This window comes from Vidua chalybeata, chromosome 28 (genome assembly GCF_026979565.1).
Source record: "Vidua chalybeata isolate OUT-0048 chromosome 28, bVidCha1 merged haplotype, whole genome shotgun sequence".
Classification (NCBI taxonomy): Eukaryota; Metazoa; Chordata; class Aves; order Passeriformes; family Viduidae; genus Vidua; species Vidua chalybeata.
In genome coordinates this window covers 4,457,918-4,479,865 of record NC_071557.1, presented here as the reverse complement: position 1 = coordinate 4,479,865, position 21,948 = coordinate 4,457,918, and the positions used below count along the sequence as shown (strand labels likewise).

The 21,948-nt window shown below is 62.6% G+C and overlaps 2 protein-coding genes across 5 annotated transcripts in view; both read right to left on the bottom strand.

Annotated features, from left to right (window-relative positions):
• Window positions 1–16,577, bottom strand: part of DDX56 (DEAD-box helicase 56) — an 18,696-nt gene extending 2,119 nt beyond the window's left edge. Inside the window, exons 1-11 of one of the 4 annotated variants that reach the window (XM_053966483.1) lie at window positions 16,504–16,577; window positions 15,073–15,234; window positions 14,221–14,381; window positions 12,585–12,755; window positions 11,516–11,606; window positions 10,007–10,251; window positions 8,159–8,272; window positions 6,872–7,018; window positions 3,765–3,875; window positions 2,463–2,536; window positions 258–347 (exon numbers count right to left, since the gene is read on the bottom strand). In XM_053966483.1, the coding sequence (XP_053822458.1) occupies window positions 258–347; window positions 2,463–2,536; window positions 3,765–3,875; window positions 6,872–7,018; window positions 8,159–8,272; window positions 10,007–10,251; window positions 11,516–11,606; window positions 12,585–12,755; window positions 14,221–14,381; window positions 15,073–15,234; window positions 16,504–16,566 (1,429 nt within the window). In that variant the 5' untranslated portion in view covers window positions 16,567–16,577. The remainder of the gene's footprint in view (window positions 1–257; window positions 348–2,462; window positions 2,537–3,764; window positions 3,876–6,871; window positions 7,019–8,158; window positions 8,273–10,006; window positions 10,252–11,515; window positions 11,607–12,584; window positions 12,756–14,220; window positions 14,382–15,072; window positions 15,235–16,503) is intronic. The other 3 variants (XM_053966484.1, XM_053966485.1, XM_053966486.1) reach the window with 3 other exon arrangements.
• A 247-nt stretch (window positions 16,578–16,824) lies between these two features.
• Window positions 16,825–21,545, bottom strand: TMED4 (transmembrane p24 trafficking protein 4). The gene is made up of 5 exons (XM_053966499.1): window positions 21,382–21,545; window positions 20,888–20,988; window positions 20,256–20,381; window positions 18,308–18,454; window positions 16,825–17,507 (listed from the first exon to the last, which is right to left on the bottom strand). Exons 1-5 carry the CDS (start codon window positions 21,524–21,526, stop codon window positions 17,358–17,360), a joined length of 669 nt encoding a protein of 222 aa, XP_053822474.1. The 5' UTR covers window positions 21,527–21,545; the 3' UTR covers window positions 16,825–17,357.
• Between the last annotated feature and the right edge of the window lie 403 nt (window positions 21,546–21,948).

Sequence of the window (21,948 nt, the reverse complement as noted above, 5' to 3'; positions counted from 1 at the left end):
TTTTTGTTGTTTTTTTCCCCAATTTTGTTGTTTTCCCCAATTTTGCTGTTTTCCCCAATTTTGTTGTTTTTTCCCCAATTTTGTTGTTTTTCCCAATTTTGAGTGTTTTTTCCCCAATTTTGTTGTTTTCCCCCAATTTTGGGTGTTTTTTTCCCCATTTTTTGTTGTTTTTTTCCCATTTTTTGTTGTTTTCTCCCCATTTTTTGTTGTTTTTCCCAATTCTGGGTGTTTTTTCCCCAGTCTGGGCCCTCTCTCACCTTGAGCTTCTCGCAGTTGAGCAGCTCCTGGCGCAGCTCCCGCAGCCGCGCCTCGCGCACGGCCTGCTTGGTGACAGCACGCATGGCGTCCTGGGGACATCACAGGGGACATTGGGGACATTGGGGACATCACAGGGACACTGGGGACATCACAGGGACAGTGGGGACATCACAGGGGACATTGGGGACATCACAGGGACATTGGGGACACCATTGGGGACATTGGGGACACCATTGGGGACATTGGGGACATCACAGGGGACATTGGGGACATCACAGGGACATTGGGCCAGGCCTGCTTGGTGACAGCACGCATGGCGTCCTGGGGACATCACAGGGACATTGGGGACATTGGGGACATCACAGGGACACTGGGGACATCACAGGGACAGTGGGGACATTGGGCCAGGCCTGCTTGGTGACAGCGCGCATGGCGTCCTGGGGACATCACAGGGGACATTGGGGACATCACAGGGACATTGGGGACATTGGGGACATCACAGGGACACTGGGGACATTGGGACATTGGGGACATCACTGGGACATTGGGGACATCACAGGGACACTGGGGACATCACAGGGGACATTGGGGACATCACAGGGGACATTGGGCCAGGCCTGCTTGGTGACGGCGCGCATGGCGTCCTGGGGACATCACAGGGGACATTGGGGACACCATTGGGGACATTGGGGACACCATTGGGGACATTGGGGACATCACAGGGGACATTGGGGACATCACAGGGACATTGGGGACATCACAGGGGACATTGGGGACATCACAGGGACATTGGGCCAGGCCTGCTTGGTGACGGCGCGCATGGCGTCCTGCTGGGACATCACAGGGGACATTGGGGACATCATTGGGGACATCACAGGGGACATTGGGGACACCATTGGGGACATTGGGGACATCACAGGGGACATTGGGGACATCACAGGGGACATTGGGGACATCACAGGGACATTGGGGACATTGGGGACATCACAGGGACATTGGGACATTGGGCCAGGCCTGTTTGGTGATGGCGCGCATGGCGTCCTGCTGGGGACACTGGGGACATTGGGGACATCATTGGGGACATTGGGGACATCACAGGGACATTGGGGACATTGGGACATTGGGGACATCACAGGGGACATTGGGGACATCACAGGGACATTGGGGACATCATTGGGGACATCACAGGGACATTGGGACATTAGGGACATCATTGGGGACATTGGGGACATTGGGACATTGGGCAGGCCTGCTTGGTGACGGCGCGCATGGCGTCCTGCTGGGACATTGGGAACATTGGGGACATCATTGGGGACATCACAGGGACATTGGGGACACCATTGGGGACATTGGGGACATTGGGGACATTGGGGACATCACAGGGACATTGGGGACATTGGGGACATTGGGGACATTGGGGACATCACAGGGACATTGGGGACATTGGGGACATTGGGGACATCACAGGGACATTGGGACATTGGGGACATTGGGGACATTGGGACATTGGGGACACCATTGGGGACATTGGGGACATCATTGGGGACATTGGGGACAGCATTGGGACATTGGGGACACCATTGGGGACATCACAGGGACATTGGGGACATTGGGGACATCACAGGGACATTGGGGACATTGGGGACACCATTGGGGACATTGGGGACACCATTGGGGACATTGGGGACATTGGGGACATCACAGGGACATTGGGGACATTGGGGACACCATTGGGGACATTGGGGACATCATTGGGGACATTGGGGACATTGGGGACATCACAGGGACATTGGGGACATTGGGGACATCACAGGGACATTGGGGACACCATTGGGGACATTGGGGACACCATTGGGGACATTGGGGACATCATTGGGACATTGGGGACATTGGGGACATCACTGGGGACATTGGGGACATTGGGCCAGGCCTGCTTGGTGACGGCGCGCATGGCGTCCTGCTGGGGACACTGGGGACAGCATTGGGGACATCAGGACACCCCCATGGCACCCTCAGGAGGGGACACCAGCCCCCCCACTGTCCCCCCACTGTCCCCCCGGTGTCCCCCCACTGTCCCCCCGGTGTCCCCTCTGTCCCCGGTGTCCCCTCGGTGTCCCCCCGGTGTCCCCATTGTCCCCCCACTGTCCCCCCACTGTCCCCCCACTGTCCCCCCGGTGTCCCCGGTGTCCCCCCGGTGTCCCCACCCTGCAGCGGTACCGCAGCGTCTCGATCTCCTCCATGCGGAACTCGTAGGGCTGCAGCAGGGACTGCCCGTCCTCTGGGGACACCCAGGTGTCACCAACGTCACCCCGGTGTCCCCACAGCCACCCCCGTGTCCCCAAACCCCCTCAGTGTCCCCACAGCCACCCCGGTGTCCCCACAGCCACCCCAGTGTCCCCAAACCCCCATGTGGAACTCACACGGCTGCAGCAGGGACTGCCCGTCCTCTGGGGACACCCAGGTGTCACCAACGTCACCCCGGTGTCCCCACAGCCACCCCGGTGTCCCCAAACCCCCTCAGTGTCCCCACAGCCACCCCGGTGTCCCCAAACCCCCTCAGTGTCCCCACAGCCACCCCCGTGTCCCCAAACCCCCTCCGTGTCCCCACAGCCACCCCCGTGTCCCCAAACCCCCCAGTGTACCCAACCCCCCCCCCAGTGTCCCCAAACCCCCCCCAGTGTCCCCACCCCCGTGTCCCCAAGCCCCCCCCAGTGTCCCCAAGCCCCCCTCAGTGTCCCTTCCGTGTCCCCAAGTCCCCAACCCCCCCAGTGTCCCCAAACCCCTCTCCAGTGTCCCCAAACTCCCCAGAGGGTCCCCAACCCCCCCAGTGTCCCCAGACCCCCCCGGTGTCCCCAACCCCCCCCCCCGTGTCCCCAAATCCCCTCCAGTGTCCCCCCAGTGTCCCCAAATCCCCCTCAGTGTCCCCAACCCCCCCAGTGTCCCCAAACTCCCCAGAGGGTCCCCAAGCCCCCCAGTGTCCCCAAACCCCCCCCAGTGTCCCCAACCCCCCCCCGTGTCCCCAAATTCCCCTCCAGTGTCCCCCCAGTGTCCCCAAACCCCCCCAGTGTCCCCAAGCCCCCGGTGTCCCCAAACTCCCCCCCCAGTGTCCCCAAGCCCCCCAGTGTCCCCAAACTCCCCCCCAGTGTCCCCAAGCCCCTCCCAGTGTCCCCAACTCCCCCCCAGTGTCCCCAAGCCCCCCCCCCCGTGTCCCCAAACCCCCCCAGTGTCCCCAAGCCCCCCCCAGTGTCCCCAAGCCCCCCAGTGTCCCCAAACTCCCCCCCAGTGTCCCCAAGCCCCCCCCCCCCCGTGTCCCCAAACTCCCCCCCAGTGTCCCCAGACCCCCCCGGTGTCCCCAAGCCCCCCCCAGTGTCCCCAAGCCCCCCAGTGTCCCCAAACTCCCCCCCAGTGTCCCCAAGCCCCCCCCCCCGTGTCCCCAAACTCCCCCCCAGTGTCCCCAGACCCCCCCGGTGTCCCCCCGGTGTCCCCCCGGTGTCCCCAGGTGCCACCTGCTGCCAGCGCGTCCTCGATGCGCCGCAGCCCCTCGAGCTCGTCGGGCAGTGCCAGCGTCAGCGCCGTGCCAGGGCTGTCCCCACGCGCCGTCCTGGGGACAGGGACACCTGGGGACACTGCAGGGACACCCTGGGGACACCTGGGACACTGCAGGGACACCCTGGGGACACTGCAGGGACACCTGGGGACACTGCAGGGACACCCTGGGGACACCTGGGACACTGCAGGGACACCCCGGGGACACTGCAGGGACACCCTGGGGACACTGCAGGGACACCCTGGGGACACCTGGGACACCCTGGGGACACCCCTGGGACAGGGACACTTGGGACACTGCAGGGACACCCCTGGGGACACCCCTGGGACAGGGACACCTGGGACACCTGGGACAGGGACACCCCTGGGACAGAGACACCTGGGACACCTGGGGACACCCTGGGGACACCTGGGACACCCCTGGGGACACTTGGGACACCTGGGACACCTGGGACAGGGACACCCCTGGGACAGGGACACCTGGGACACCTGGGACACCCCTGGGGACACCTGGGACACCTGGGACACCTGGGACACCCCTGGGGACACTTGGGACACCTGGGACACCTGGGACAGGGACACCCCTGGGACAGGGACACCTGGGACACCTGGGACACCGGGACCATGGGGACAGGGACATTAAGGACCTTGGGGACACCCTGGGGACACTGTGGTGACCCCGGTGACCCCACTGTCACAGGTGACACACAGGTGACAGGTGACACAGTGACACACAGGTGACAGGTGACAGGTGACACACAGGTGACACACAGGTGACAGGTGACACACAGGTGACAGGTGACACAGTGACACACAGGTGACACAGAGGTGACACACAGGTGACAGGTGACACAGTGACACACAGGTGACACAGAGGTGACACACAGGTGACACACAGGTGACAGGTGACACACAGGTGACACAGAGGTGACACACAGGTGACAGGTGACACAGTGACACACAGGTGACACAGAGGTGACACACAGGTGACACAGGTGACACAGGTGACACAGGTGACACAGTGACACAGGTGACAGGTGACACAGTGACACACAGGTGACACAGAGGTGACACACAGGTGACAGGTGACACAGTGACACACAGGTGACACAGAGGTGACACACAGGTGACACAGGTGACACAGGTGACACAGTGATACAGGTGACAGGTGACACAGTGACACAGGTGACACACAGGCGACACAGATGGCAAGGTGACACACAGGTGACACAGGTGACACACAGGTGACAGGTGACACACAGGTGACAGGTGACAGGTGACACACAGGTGACAGGTGACACAGGTGACACACAGGTGACAGGTGACACACAGGTGACAGGTGACAGGTGACACACAGGTGACACACAGGTGACAGGTGACACACAGGTGACACACAGGTGACAGGTGACACAGTGACACACAGGTGACAGGTGACAAGTGAAACACAGGTGACAGGTGACACACAGGTGACACACAGGTGACAGGTGACAAGTGAAACACAGGTGACAGGTGACACAGTGACACACAGGTGACAGGTGACAAGTGAAACACAGGTGACAGGTGACACACAGGTGACACACAGGTGACAGGTGACAAGTGAAACACAGGTGACAGGTGACACACAGGTGACACACAGGTGACAGGTGACAAGTGAAACACAGGTGACAGGTGACACACAGGTGACACACAGGTGACAGGTGACACACAGGTGACACACAGGTGACACACAGGTGACAGGTGACACACAGGTGACAGGTGACAAGTGACACACAGGTGACACACAGGTGACACACAGGTGACACAGTGACACACAGGTGACAGGTGACAAGTGACACACAGGTGACACACAGGTGACACACAGGTGACACAGTGACACACAGGTGACAGGTGACACACAGGTGACAGGTGACAAGTGACACACAGGTGACACACAGGTGACAGGTGACACAGTGACACACAGGTGACAGGTGACACACAGGTGACAGGTGACAGGTGACACAGGTGACACACAGGTGACACACAGGTGACACACAGGTGACACAGGTGACAGGTGACACAGGTGACACAGGTGACAGGTGACACAGTGACACACAGGTGACACAGAGGTGACACACAGGTGACAGGTGACAGAGTGACACAGGTGACAGGTGACACAGGTGACACACAGGTGACAGGTGACACACAGGTGACAGGTGACACGGTGACACACAGGTGACAGGTGACACACAGGTGACACAGGTGACACACAGGTGACACACAGGTGACAGGTGACTGACAGGTGACACACAGGTGACACACAGGTGACAGGTGACACACAGGTGACAGGTGACAAGTGACACACAGGTGACACACAGGTGACACACAGGTGACACAGGTGACACACAGATGACACACAGGTGACACACAGGTGACAGGTGACACACAGGTGACAGGTGACACAGGTGACACACAGGTGACAGGTGACACACAGGTGACAGGTGACACACAGGTGACAGGTGACAAGTGACACACAGGTGACACACAGGTGACACACAGGTGACACAGGTGACACACAGATGACACACAGGTGACACACAGGTGACAGGTGACACACAGATGACACACAGGTGACACACAGGTGACAGGTGACACAGGTGACACACAGGTGACACACAGGTGACACACAGGTGACAGGTGACACACAGGTGACAGGTGACACACAGGTGACACACAGGTGACAGGTGACACAGGTGACACACAGGTGACACACAGGTGACACACAGGTGACACACAGGTGACAGGTGACACGGTGACACACAGGTGACAGGTGACACACAGGTGACAGGTGACACACAGGTGACACACAGGTGACAGGTGACACACAGGTGACACAGGTGACACACAGGTGACACACAGGTGACAGGTGACTGACAGGTGACAGGTGACACACAGGTGACAGGTGACACACAGGTGACACAGGTGACACACAGGTGACACAGGTGACAGGTGACTGACAGGTGACAGGTGACACACAGGTGACAGGTGACACACAGGTGACACACAGGTGACAGGTGACACGGTGACACACCTGCCCACGCGGTGGATGTAGGTCTCCACCGAGTTGGGGACATCGAAGTTGATGACGGCGGCGACGTTCTGGAAATCGATGCCACGAGAGACCCCGAACTCGGGGTCCTGGGGACACTGCGGGGACTGTCCCCTCCTGCCACCCTTCCTGGGGACATGGGGACAATCAGGGACACTGCGGGGACTGTCCCCTCCTGCCACCCTTCCTGGGGGGACACGGGGACAATCAGGGACACTGCGGGGACTGTCCCCTCCTGCCACCCTTCCTGGGGACACGGGGACAATCAGGGACACTGCGGGGACTGTCCCCTCCTGCCACCCTTCCTGGGGACATGGGGACAATCAGGGACACTGCGGGGACTGTCCCCTCCTGCCACCCTTCCTGGGGACACGGGGACATGGGGACACTCAGGGACACTGCGGGGACTGTCCCCAGTGCCACCCTGGTGTCCCCAGTGTCCCCAAGCTGACCTGGCCGTGTCCCCAGTGTCCCCAAGCTGACCTGGCCGTTTCCCCAATGTCCCCAAGCTGACCTGGCCATGTCCCCAATGTCCCCAGGCTGACCTGGCCGTGTCCCCAGTGTCCCCAGGCTGACCTGGCCATGTCCCCAATGTCCCCAAGCTGACCTGGCCGTGTCCCCAATGTCCCCAGGCTGACCTGGCCATGTCCCCAATGTCCCCAAGCTGACCTGGCCATGTCCCCAGTGTCCCCAAGCTGACCTGGCCATGTCCCCAATGTCCCCAAGCTGACCTGGCCGTGTCCCCAGTGTCCCCAGGCTGACCTGGCCGTGTCCCCAGTGTCCCCAGGCTGACCTGGCCATGTCCCCAATGTCCCCAGGCTGACCTGGCCGTGTCCCCAGTGTCCCCAAGCTGACCTGGCCGTGTCCCCAGTGCCACCCCGGTGTCCCCAGTGTCCCCAAGCTGACCTGGCCGTGTCCCCAGTGCCACCCCAATGTCCCCAAGCTGACCTGGCCGTGTCCCCAGTGTCCCCAAGCTGACCTGGCCGTGTCCCCAGTGCCACCCCAATGTCCCCAAGCTGACCTGGCCATGTCCCCAATGTCCCCAAGCTGACCTGGCCGTGTCCCCAGTGTCCCCAAGCTGACCTGGCCATGTCCCCAATGTCCCCAAGCTGACCTGGCCATGTCCCCAATGTCCCCAAGCTGACCTGGCCATGTCCCCAATGTCCCCAAGCTGACCTGGCCGTGTCCCCAGTGTCCCCAAGCTGACCTGGCCATGTCCCCAATGTCCCCAAGCTGACCTGGCCGTGTCCCCAGTGTCCCCAGGCTGACCTGGCCGTGTCCCCCCGCGCCGGGCGGTGCCGTGGGGGCTCTGCCGGCCCCTCCTCGTCGGTGGCCACGATGAAATCGTAGAGACCGCGGTTGAACTGCGCGATGACGTGGCACCTGTGGGGACAGGGACAGGGACATTGCAGTGCCACCTGTGGGGACAGGGACATTGCAGTGCCACCTGTGGGGACATTGCAGTGCCACCTGTGGGGACAGGGACATTGCAGTGCCACCTGTGGGGACAGGGACAGGGACACTGCAGTGGCACCTGTGGGGACAGGGACACTGCAGTGCCACCTGTGGGGACAGGGACAGGGACATTGCAGTGCCACCTGTGGGGACAGGGACAGGGACATTGCAGTGGCACCTGTGGGGACAGGGACAGGGACAGGGACAGGGACATCAGCGGTGGCACCTGTGGGGACAGGGACAGGGACATTGCAGTGCCACCTGTGGGGACAGGGACAGGGACATTGCAGTGCCACCTGCAACAGGGACAGGGACATTGCAGTGCCACCTGTGGGGACAGGGACAGGGACAGGGACAGGGACATCAGCGGTGGCACCTGTGGGGACAGCGACATTGCAGTGCCACCTGCGACAGGGACATTGCAGTGCCACCTGCAACAGGGACAGGGACATTGCAGTGCCACCTGTGGGGACAGGGACATTGCAGTGCCACCTGTGGGGACAGGGACATTGCAGTGCCACCTGCGACAGGGACACTGCAGTGGCACCTGGGGGGACAGGGACATTGCAGTGCCACCTGTGGGGACAGGGACAGGGACATTGCAGTGGCACCTGTGGGGACAGGGACAGGGACATCACTAGGAGCCACTGAGGGGACAGGGACAGGGACACGTCAGTGCCACCTGGGACAGGGACAGGGACTGAGGGCGCAAACGGGAATTCCCATAAATCCCAACCCATAAATCCCATGCCATTATCTCCCCTCAGAAATCAATGGGATCAGGTGAAAACCCAGGGATTTAGGACTCAAACGGGAATTCCTATAAATCCCACCCCACAAATCCCACCAGGACTCACCGGGATCTCACAGGCAGCCACAGCTTGAGGGCACAAACGGGAATTCCCACCCCATAAACCCCACCCGATTTCCACTCCACAATCAATGGGATCAGGTGAAAACCCAGGGATTTAGGAGCCAAATGGGAATTCCCATAAACCCCATCCCATAAATCCCACCAGGACTCACCGGGATCTCACAGCCAGCCACAGCTTGAGGGCACAAACGGGAATTGCCATAAACCCCATAAATCCCATCCCATAAACCCCACCCCAAGGTGGGATTTATCCCATCGATTTTTCAGCTCCAAAATCGATGGGATCAGGTGAAAAAAAATCCAGGGATTTAGGAGCCAAACGGGAATTCCCGTAAACCCCACCCCATTATTTCAGCTCCGCAATCAACGGGATCAGGTGAAAACCCAGGGATTGAGGAGCCAAACGGGAATTCCCATAAACCCCATCCCATAAATCCCACCAGCACTCACCGGGATCTCACAGGCAGCTGAGGATTGAGGACTCAAACGGGAATTCCCATAAACCCCACCCCATTATTTCAGCTCCGCAATCAACGGGATCAGGTGAAAACCCAGGGATTCAGGACTCAAACAGGAATTCCCATAAACCCCACCCCATAAATCCCACCAGCACTCACCGGGATCTCACAGCCAGCCGCAGCTTGAGGGCACAAACGGGAATTCCCATAAACCCCACCCCATTATTTCCGCTCCGCAATCAATGGGATCAGGTGAAAACCCAGGGATTGAGGAGCCAAACGGGAATTCCCACAACCCCACCCCACAAACCCCACAGAGCGCTCGCTCACCGGGACCTGGCGGGCAGCTGGGGGTTGAGGGCGCAGGCGGCGATGCCGAACTGCTCCAGGAAGAGCTTGAGGCGGAAGGCGCGGGCCAGGCTGCCCGCGAAGAGCAGCGCGCGGCCCCGCAGCAGCCGCAGCTTCAGCAGCGCCGCCAGCAGCAGGAACTTGTCCTCCTCGGAGCCACAGCGCAGCTGGAACTGCTGCAGCTGGGCACGGCCCGGCAGGCGCGGCTCGGGGGGCACCACCTGCACCTGGGGAAGGGGTTTGGGCTGAAAATCCCAAAATTGGGAACTAGGAACTGCTGGGGATGGGCACGGCCCGGCAGGCGCGGCTCGGGGGGCACCACCTGCACCTGGGGAAGGGGTTTGGGCTGAAAATCCCAAAATTGGGAACTAGGAACTGCTGGGGATGGGCACGGCCCGGCAGGCGCGGCTCGGGGGGCACCACCTGCACCTGGGGAACAGATCTGGGCTGAAAATCCCAAAATTGGGCAAGGGGGAACTGCTGCAGGGGGAGAATCTGGAGTTGGAATTGGGGTTTGGGGTGAAAATCTCAAAATTGGGCACTGGGGGAACTGGTCTTGGGGCACCATCTGCACCTGGGAAAGGGGTTTGGGGTGCAAATCCCAAAATTGGGCACTGGGGAACTGCTGCAGGGAGAGAATCTGCAGCTGGAATTGGGGTTTGGGGTTAAAATCCCAAAAATGGGGATGGGGGAACTGGTCTTGGGGCACCACCTGCACCTGGGGAACAGATCTGGGCTGAAAATCCCAAAATTGGGGATGGAGAACTGCTGCAGGGAAAGAATCTGCAGCTGGAATTGGGGTTTGGGGTTAAAATCCCAAAATTGGGAACTGGGGAACTGCTCCAGGGGCAGAACCTGCAGCTGGAATTTGGGGTGAAAATCCCAAAATTGGGCACTGGGGAACTGCTGGAGAAAGAGAATCTGCAGCTGGAATTGGGGTTTGGGGTGAAAATCCCAAAATTTGGGATTGGGGAAACTGCTGCAGAAAGAGAATCTGCAGCTGGAATTGGGGTTTGGGGTGAAAATCCCAAAATTTGGGATTGGGGAACTGCTAGAGAAGGAGAATCTGCACCTGGAATTTGGGATTTGGGGTTAAAATCCCAAAATTTGGGATTGGGGAACTGCTGCAGGGAGAGAACCTGCACCTGGAATTTGGGATTTGGGGTTAAAATCCCAAAATTTGGGATTGAGGAACTGCTGCAGGGAGAGAACCTGCACCTGGAATTTGGGATTTAGGGTTAAAATCTCAAAATTGGGCACTGGGGAACTGCTCCAGGGCAGAACCTGCACCAGGAATTGGGATTTGGGGTGAAAATCCCAAAACTGGGGATTGAGGGACCTGCACCTGGATAAAGGATTTGGGGTCAGGGATGGGAAATGGGGATCGGTGTTCTCCATCTCTGTGCTCACTGTGGAACCCCCAAACCTCAGTGCAGCCCCCCAAAATCCCCCAAAAAGCCCCAAATCCCCCCAAAACCCCAAATTTCTCACGGGGTTGTGCAGCACCAGCTCCTGCAGCGCCTCCAGCTCGGGGTTCAGCGTGGCCGACACCAGCAGGGTCTGGTAGATCTTGGGCAGGTGGCTGGGGGGGCACCCCAAAACCTCTCAGGGAACCCCAAAACCTCTCAAAGACCCCAAAACCTCTCAGAGAACCCCAAACCCTCAGGGAACCCCAAAGCCTTTCAGAACCCCAAAACCTCAGTGCCCCCAAAACCTCTCAGGGTACCTCAAAACCTCAAAGACCCCAAAATCTCTCAGAGAACCCCAAAAACTCTCAGTGTACCCCAAAATCTCTCAGTGTACCCCAAACCTCTCAGGGTACCCCAAAACCTTACAGTGCCCCAAAAAATCTTACAGACCCCAAAACCCTCAAGTGCCCCCAAAACCTCTCAGGGAACCCCAAAACCTCTCAGTGTACCCCAAACCTCTCAAGGAACCCCAAAGCCTCTCAGAGAACCCCAAAACCTCAGTGCCCCAAAACCTTTCAGAGAACCCCAAAACCTCAAAGACCCCAAAACCTCTCAGGGAGCCCCAAAACCTCAGTACCTCCCCACTGTCCCCGTGTCCCCCCCATGTCCTTCTCTGTCCCCCTCAGTGTCCCTCAGTGTCCCCCCGTGTCCCCTGGGTGTCCCTTGGTGTCCCCTCCCTATCCCATGGGTGTCCCCCCATGTCCCCTGGGTGTCCCCTCCCAGTCCCCCTGTTGTCCCTTCCCTGTCCCTGAGTGTCCCTGAGGGTCCCCTCCATGTCCCCCCGTGTCCCCTGGGTGTCCCTTGGTGTCCCCTCCCTGTCCCCCCGTGTCCCCTGGGTGTCCCTTGGTGTCCCCTCCCTGTCCCCCAGTGTCCCCCCATGTCCCCTGGGTGTCCCTTGGTGTCCCCTCCCAGTCCCCCCTGTTGTCCCTTCCCTGTCCCTGAGTGTCCCCCTGGGTGTCCCCTCCTTGTCCCCCAGTGTCCCCCCATGCCCCCTGGGTGTCCCTGAGGGTCCCCTCCCTGTCCCCCCGTGTCCCCTGGGTGTCCCCTCCGTGTCCCCTCCCTGTCCCCTCCGTGTCCCCGCGTGTCCCCACCAGAGCAGGGCCCGGATGTCGTCTCCGAAGCCGAAGGAGAGCAGCAGATCGGCCTCGTCCAGCACCAGCAGCTCCAGGCACGGCCGCAGTGCCAGGCTGTGCCCGGCCACGTGTGCCAGGACACGGCCCGGCGTGCCCACCACCACGTCCGGCTGCTCCATCAGCACCGGCCTGGGGACATGGGGGTCAGGGGGGCTTGGGGACACCGAGGGGACAGCCAGGGGACAGCCAGGGGACAGCCAGGGGACACTGGGGAGGGTCAGGGGGGCTCGGGGACACCGAGGGGACACTGGGGAGGGTCAGGGGGGCTCGGGGACACTGAGGGGACACCGAGGGGACACTGGGGAGGGTCAGGGGGGCTCGGGGACACTGAGGGGACACTGAGGGGACACTGGGGAGGGTCAGGGGGGCTTGGGGACACCGAGGGGACACTGGGGAGGGTCAGGGGGGCTCGGGGACACCGAGGGGACACTGGGGAGGGTCAGGGGGGCTCGGGGACACTGAGGGGACACTGGGGAGGGTCAGGGGGGCTTGGGGACACCGAGGGGACACTGGGGAGGGTCAGGGGGGCTCGGGGACACCAAGGGGACACCGAGGGGACACTGGGGAGGGTCAGGGGGGCTCGGGGACACTGAGGGGACACTGAGGGGACACTGGGGAGGGTCAGGGGGGCTCGGGGACACTGAGGGGACACAGGGGAGGTCAGGGGGGCTCAGGGACACTGAGGGACACTGAGGGGACACTGGGGAGGGTCAGGGGGGCTCGGGGACACTGAGGGGACACTGGGGAGGGTCAGGGGGGCTTGGGGACACTGAGGGGACACTGGGGAGGGTCAGGGGGGCTTGGGGACACCGAGGGGACACTGGGGAGGGTCAGGGGGGCTTGGGGACACCGAGGGGACACTGGGGAGGGTCAGGGGGGCTTGGGGACACCGAGGGGACACTGGGGAGGGTCAGGGGGGCTTGGGGACACCGAGGGGACACTGGGGAGGGTCAGGGGGGCTCGGGGACACCGAGGGGACACCGAGGGGACACTGGGGAGGGTCAGGGGGGCTCGGGGACACTGAGGGGACAATGGGGAGGGTCAGGGAGGTTTGGGGACACTGAGGGGACACTGGGGAGGGTCGGGGGGCTCGGGGACACCGAGGGGACACCGAGGGGACACTGAGGAGGGTCAGGGGGGCTCGGGGACACCGAGGGGACACTGGGGAGGGTCAGGGGGGCTCGGGGACACTGAGGGGACACTGGGGAGGGTCAGGGGGGCTCGGGGACACTGAGGGGACACTGGGGAGGGTCAGGGGGGCTTGGGGACACCGAGGGGACACTGGGGAGGGTCAGGGGGGCTCGGGGACACCGAGGGGACATGGGTTGGGTCAGGGGGGCTCGGGGACACCGAGGGGACACTGGGGAGGGTCAGGGAGGTTTGGGGACACCGAGGGGACACTGGGGAGGGTCAGGGGGGCTCGGGGACACTGGGGAGGGTCAGGGGGGCTCGGGGACACCGAGGGGACACTGGGGAGGGTCAGGGGGGCTCGGGGACACCGAGGGGACACTGAGGAGGGTCAGAGGGGCTCGGGGACACTGAGGGGACACTGGGGAGGGTCAGGGGGGCTCGGGGGTCACGGGGGGCGACTGACCGCTGGTCAGCGAGGTCCGAGTGGCCGCAGAGCTCGGCCACGCGCAGGCGGCGGGCGCAGAAGGCGGCCAGGCGGCGCAGGGTGTGCCCCACCTGCCGTGCCAGCTCCGCTGAGGGCACCAGCACCAGCGCCCGCACGGCCTGCGGCACCGCCGGGGACGCCTGCGGGGACACGGGGACATCGGGGTCACCGGGGGCACGGGGACACCGGGGTCACCGGGGACACGGGGACATCGGGGTCACCGGGGACACGGGGACATCGGGGTCACAGGGGGCACGGGGACATCGGGGTCACAGGGGGCACGGCCACACCGGGGTCACCGGGGGCATGGGGACATCGGGGTCACCGGGGGCACGGCCACACCGGGGTCACCGGGGGCATGGGGACATCGGGGTCACCGGGGGCACGGCCACACCGGGGTCACCGGGGGCACGGGGACATCGGGGTCACAGGGGGCACGGGGACACCGGGGTCACAGGGGACACGGGGAAAACTGGGGTCACAGGGGACACGGGGACATCGGGGTCACAGGGGACACGGGGACATCGGGGTCACAGGGGGCATGGGGACACTGGTGGTGCCAGCCCTGGGGACATTGGGGTCACCGGGGGCACGGGGACATCGCTGGTGCCAGCCCTGGGGCACCGCCAAGGACACGCAGGGGACAATGGGGTGACCCCCAGTGCTCCCAATGCCCCCAGTGCCCCCCAGTGCCCCTCAGTTCCCCCATGCCCCCCGTGCCCCCCGTGCCCCCCGTGCCCCCCCCGTGCCCTCACCTCCTTGATGCCCAGCAGTTTGTGCAGCAGGGGCAGTCCCCGTGCCCCCCGTGCCCCCCGTGCCCCCTGCCCTCACCTCCTTGATGCCCAGCAGTTTGTGCAGCAGGGGCAGGCCGTACGCTCCCGTTTTGCCCGAGCCCGTCCTGGCCCGGGCCAGCACGTCCCTGCCCTCCAGTGCCAGCGGGATGGCACGGGCCTGGATGGCCGTGGGCACTGCCCAGCCCAGCTCGGCCACCGCCTGCGGGGACACGCGGCGGGCTCACCGAGGGGACAGCCACCAGCCGAGGGGACAGCCCCAGTGCCACCCACACCCATGGGGACAGCCACCAGCCGAGGGGACAGCCCCAGTGCCACCAAACCCCGTGGGGACAGCCACCAGCCGAGGGGACAGCCCCAGTGCCACCCACACCCATGGGGACAGCCACCAGCCGAGGGGACAGCCCCAGTGCCACCAGCCGAGGGGACAGCCCCAGTGCCACCCACACCCATGGGGACAGCCACCAGCCGAGGGGACAGCCCCAGTGCCACCCACACCCATGGGGACAGCCACCAGCCGAGGGGACAGCCCCAGTGCCACCACCCGAGGGGACAGCCCCAGTGCCACCACCCGAGGGGACAGCCACCAGCCGAGGGGACAGCCCCAGTGCCATCCCATGGGGACAGCCACCAGCCAAGGGGACAGCCCCAGTGCCACCCACACCCATGGGGACAGCCCCAGTGCCACCCCATGGGGACAGCCCCAGTGCCACCCCAGTGTCCCCAGTGCCACCTCACCCCATGGGCACAGTCCCCAGTGCCACCCCATGGGGACAGCCCCAGTGCCACCCCACACCCATGGGGACAGCCCCCAGTGCCACCCCAGTGTCCCCAGTGCCACCCCAGTGTCCCCAGTGCCACCCCACACCCATGGGGACAGCCCCCAGTGCCACCCCAGTGTCCCCAGTGCCACCCCAGTGTCCCCAGTGCCACCCCACACCCATGGGGACAGCCCCCAGTGCCACCCCAGTGTCCCCAGTGCCACCCCAGTGTCCCCAGTGCCACCCCACCCCATGGGGACATCCCCCAGTGCCACCCCAGTGTCCCCAGTGCCACCCCACCCCTTGGGGACAGCCCCAGTGCCACCCCAGTGTCCCCAGTGCCACCCCACCCCATGGGGACATCCCCCAGTGCCACCCCAGTGTCCCCAGTGCCACCCCAGTGTCCCCACCCCACCCAGGGGACTCCGGTGTCCCCTCAGGCCCCCACCCCTGAAGGGACCCCAAAGTCCCCAATGGAACCCCAAAGTCCCCAATGTCCCCTTCCCTCAGAGCGACCCCAAAAGGACCCCACCCCTGAAGGGACCCCAATGTCCCCTGAGGGACCCCAAATTCCGCCCCCCAAACCGCCCCTCAGAGAGACCGCACATCCCTCACGAGTCCCCGGCCACCGCTGCCCTCCAACCCCCGGCTCCCGGAGCCCCGCTCGCCCCTCCCGGAGCCCCTCTCGCCCCTCCCGGCGCCCCGCTCACCCTCAGCAGCCGCCCGTCCAGCCCCATGTGCTCGAAGCCCTTCTCCTCCACCTCTGCCGCCATCTTGCCTCCTCCTCCTCCCACACGCGCACACTTCCGGCCGCGCCGCGCCGCCCACAGACACTTCCGGCGGCGCGGCCAGAGCGCCGCTAGGCACACACAGCGCCCCCTGGCGGTGGAGGACTGACTGCACCCCCGGCACCCCAAAATCCGCCCCCGCGCTCGATTTTTGGGGTGAAACCGCCCGGTTTTGGGCAAATACTGAATTCCTGCAGCGCCAGGACCCCCTCCCTGCCCCAAAAGCGCAGCGACAACTCTTGGTGGAATAAAAAAACCTTTATTTCAACCCCCCAAAAAAACCACCCCATGGCAGGAGGGGCACCCCAAAATCTGCAGGGGGGGAAGGGGGACCCTCCCCAGAACCCCAAAATCTGCAGGGGGGGGGACGACCCTCCCCAAAAACCCCAAAATGGGGGGAATGGCTTTGGGGGTCCCCCCACAGCACCCCAAAGTGGGTGGGATGGATTTTGGGGATCCCCCCCAGGGCTGAGGGTGAGTTTTGGGGGGTTGGGGTGGATTTTGGGGGGTACCCTCCAGCTTGGAATAGATTTTGGGGTGACTTTTGGGGGTTGGGATGAGTTTCGGGGTGTTTTTTGGGGTTGGGATGACTTTTGGGGCACCCCCCAGGTCCGAATGGATTTTGGGGTGACATTTGGGGGGGTTGGGATGAGTTTTGGGTTGTTTTTGGGGGTTTGGGGTGGATTTTGGGTTGTTCTGAAGGGTTGGGCTGGATTTTGGGGCACCCCCACAGGTGGGAATGGATTTGGGGGTGCCCCCGAGGGGGTTTTGGGGGGCTAGACGAGTTTCTTGGCCTCGAAGAAGCTCTTGAGGTGCCGCATCTGCCAGAGGCCGGTGAGGATGAGGATGACGGTCTGGGCGATGGACCACCAGAGCACGCGCTGGTTGGTGCTCTCGCTCGTCATGCGGAACCGCTCCTCGCGGTACTGGGGAAAAAAACACCAAAATTCACCCCAAAATTCACCCCAAAATCCCATGGATTTACATGGAAACCCCATGGATTTACACCAAAATCCCAAAAATCCACCCCAAAACCCCACGGGTTGGGGTTGGTGCTCTCGCTCGTCATGCGGAACCGCTCCTCGCGGTACTGGGCGACAAAAACACCAAAATCCCCAAAATTCACACCAAAACCCCATGGATTTACATGGAAACCCCATGGATTTACACCAAAATCCCAAAAATCCACCCCAAAACCCCACGGGTTGGGGTTGGTGCTCTCGCTCGTCACGCGGAACCGCTCCTCGCGGTACTGGGGGAGAAAAACACCAAAATCCCCAAAATTCACACCAAAATCCCATGGATTTACATGGAAACCCCAAAAACCCACACTGAAACCCCAAAAATCCACCCCAAAACCCCACGGGTTGGGGTTGGTGCTCTCCCTCGTCATGCGGAACTGCTTCTCGTGGTACTGGGGGAAAAAAACACCAAAATCCCCAAAATTCACACCAAAATCCTAAAAAAATCACACAAAAATCCCATGGATTTACATGGAAACCCCATAGATTTACACCAAAACCCCAAAAATCCACCCCAAAACCCCACGGGTTGGGGTTGGTGCTCTCGCTCGTCGTGCGGAACCGCTCCTCGCGGTACTGGCCGACAAAAACACCAAAATTCACCCCAAAACCCAAGAAATCCACCCCAAAACCCCACAAATTCCCACTGGAACCCCAAAATTCAGCCCCAAACCCCAGAAGCGCGCGGGTTGTGGCGCACTGACCCGCTGGTAGTTCTGCTCCTTCTGGATCTGCTCCACCTGGTCGAGCAGCTGGCGCGCGCGGAGCTGCAGCTCCGTCAGCTTGTCCTTGGCGGCGATCTCGGGGTAGTTGTTGGTGTGCTCGCCCACCTGGATGTCCAGGTGCACCCGCTGCGGGACACGGGCACGGCGCTGGCACCGGGGCTGGCACCGCGGGGCGCCAACCGCGGCGCCAGCCGTGGAGACAATCGTGGTTCTGGCAATGCAGCCAATCATTGAGCCAACCATGGAGCCAACCATGGAGCCAACCATGGTGCCAACCATGGACCAACCATGGAGCCAACCATGGAACCAACCATGGAACTCAACCATGGAGCCAACCATGGAACCAACCATGGACCAACCATGGAGCCAACCATGGAACTCAACCATGGAGCCAACCATGGAGCCAACCATGGAACCAACCACGGAGCCAACCATGGTGCTAACCATGGAGCCAACCATGGAACCAACCATGGAGCCAACCATGGAGCCAACCATGGACCTCAACCATGGAGCCAACCATGGACCAACCATGGAACTCAACCATGGAACTCAACCATGGAGCCAACCATGGTGCCAACCATGGACCAACCATGGAGCCAACCATGGAGCCAACCATGGTGCCAACCATGGAGCCAACCATGGAACTCAACCGCGGCACCAACCATGGAAACAATCGTAGTTCTGGCAATGGAGCCAACCATTAAGCCAACCATGGAACCAATCATGGAGCCAATCATGGAACTCAACCATGGAACTCAACCATGGAACCAATCATGGAAACAACCATGGAACTCAACCATGGAACCAACCATGGAGCCAACCATGGACCAACCATGGAACCAACCATGGAACCAATCATGGAGCCAACCATGGAGCCAACCATGGAACTCAACCATGGAACTCAACCATGGAACTCAACCATGGAGCCAACCATGGAACTCAACCATGGAGCCAACCATGGAACTCAACCATGGAACTCAACCATGGAGCCAACCATGGAACTCAACCATGGAGCCAACCATGGAACTCAACCATGGAACTCAACCATGGAACCAACCATGGAGCCAACCATGGAACCAACCATGGAGCCAACCATGGAACTCAACCATGGAACTCAACCATGGAACTCAACCATGGAACCAACCATGGAGCCAACCATGGACCAACCATGGAACCAACCATGGAGACAACCATGGAACTCAACCATGGAGCCAACCATGGAACTCAACCATGGAGCCAACCATGGAACCAATCATGGAAACAACCACGGAGCCAACCATGGAGCCAACCATGGAACTCAACCATGGAACTCAACCATGGAGCCAACCATGGAACTCAACCATGGCACCAACCATGGAGGCAACCATGGTGCCAACCATGGAAACAACCATGGAGCCAACCACGGAGCCAACCATGGAACTCAACCACGGCACCAGCCGTGGAGACAATCGTGGTTCTGGCAATGGAGCCAACCCTGGAGCCAACCCCGGAGCCAACCATGGAGCCAACCATGGAAACAATCATGGCACCAACCATGGTGCCAACCATGGTACCAACGATGGAAACAATCGTAGTTCTGGCAATGGAGCCAACCATGGAGCCAACTATGGAACCAACCATGGAACTCAACCACAGTGTCAACCGTGGAGACAATCGTGGTTCTGGCAATGGAGCCAACCATGGAACCAATCATGGCACCAACCATGGTGCCAACCGTGAAAACAATCGTGGTTCTGACAATGGAGCCAACCATGGCACCAACCATGGAACCAACCACGGAGCCAACCATGGAACCAATAATGGAGCCAACCATGGCACAACCGTGGCTCCAACCATGGAGCCAACCACGGCGCCAGCCATGGGAGTTTACGGCAGGGTGGGCAGGGCCAGGGGCAGAGGGCAGTGCCAGGCTGGCACCGGGCATTACCAGCTTGCCGCCGGCGAACAGCGCCATGCGGGTGGAGTTGGAGTGCAGGCAGATCTGGTGCTCGCCCGGCGTGTGCGACGTGAACGTGAAGCGACCCTCGGAGCCGTACTGCCGCGACAGCACCACCTGTGCCAAGGCGGGGACAGGGTCAGGGCTGCGGGCACGGCCGCTGGCACCACCTGTGCCAAGGCGGGGACAGGGTCAGGGCTGCGGGCACGGCCGCTGGCACCACCTGTGCCAAGGCAGGGACAGGGGCAGGGCCCTGGGCATCGGGGCATGGACCAAGGGGTGCACAAACCCCCCCAGAGACCCCTCCCCATGCCCAGAGACCCCTCCCCATGCCCACGGACCCCTCCCTGTGCCCAGGAGCTGCCCAGGGACCCCTCCCCATGCCCAGCAGATGCCCAGGGACCCCTCCCCATGCCCAGGAGATGCCCAGGGGATGCCCATAGACCCCTCCCCGTGCCCAGGAGATGCCCAGGGGATGCCCATAGACCCCTCCCCGTGCCCAGGAGCTGCTCAGGGACCCCTCCCATAGCCCAGGGGGTGCCCAGGGACCCCTCCCCGTGCCCATGGACCCCTCCCCATGCCCGGGCACCCCTCCCCGTGCCCACTCGGTGCCCACCCCTCACCTTTCCGTCGGGGTCCTTGACCTCCACGTGCATGCCCAGGCCGGGCGTGGAGGGCAGGAAAGCCTCGGACTGTTTGTCCCACAGCTGTGTCCGGTAATTGCCTGGCACCGGGCGGGCACGGGGGCTCGGTGCCAGCCCTGTGTGCCCGCTGGGCTCTGATTTCCCCCCCTGCGAACCCCTCAGTGGTTCCTCCCGCTCCCCCCTCCGCTCGCTAATGGTTCCTGGTGGTCTCTCCCATCCCCCCCTCCATTCCCGGTGGTCTCTCCCCATTCCCCCCCCCGCCATTCCCGGTGGTCTCTCCCCATTCTCCCCCGCCATTCCCGGTGGTCTCTCCCCTTTCCCTCCTCCCCCGCCATTCCCGGTGGTCTCTCCCCTTTCCCCCCCCGCCATTCCCGGTGGTCTCTCCCCATTCCCCCCCCGCCATTCCCGGGGGTCTCTCCCGTTCCCCCCTCACGCCCCCCGCCATTCCCGGTCCTCGCCGCCGCCGCCCGCACCGATGACCATGGTCTCGTCGGGGATCTCCTCGATGAAGCAGCGCTTCTCGGTCTCCCCGATGTGGAAGTAGAGCCCGTGCGCGCCCCAGCCCAGCAGCAGCACCGCGGCCATCGCCGCCCTCAGCGCTCCTCCCGGCGCCGCCATGATCCCTCCCTCCCGCCCGCCGCGGAGCGCACCGCGCATGCGCCGCACCCTCAGCGCCGGCTCCGCGCACGCGCAGTGCCGCCCTCAGCGCCGCTCTTGGCTCTGCGCGTGCGCCTCACCCGCGGCCACTCAGCGCTCCCCACGCCGCCCCTCGGCGCTCCCCGCCGCTCCCGCAGCGCGCATGCGCGCCCGCCGCCGCGGTGGCGCAGCGGGGAGGGCGCCGCTCCCTCGCTGCTGAGACCGCGGGTTCGAGCCCCGCCGCAGCCGCCGCGCGGGTGGCGGTGTCCCCTGTCCCCCCGCGCCGTGTCGCGCTGTCACCTCCCCCCCCCCGCCGTGTGTCCCCTCGGTTGTCACCCCGCGGGGGAGCTGAGCAACGGCCGGGGCGGGGCGCGCCCTTCCCAGGAGTGTGGCAACACCACCGG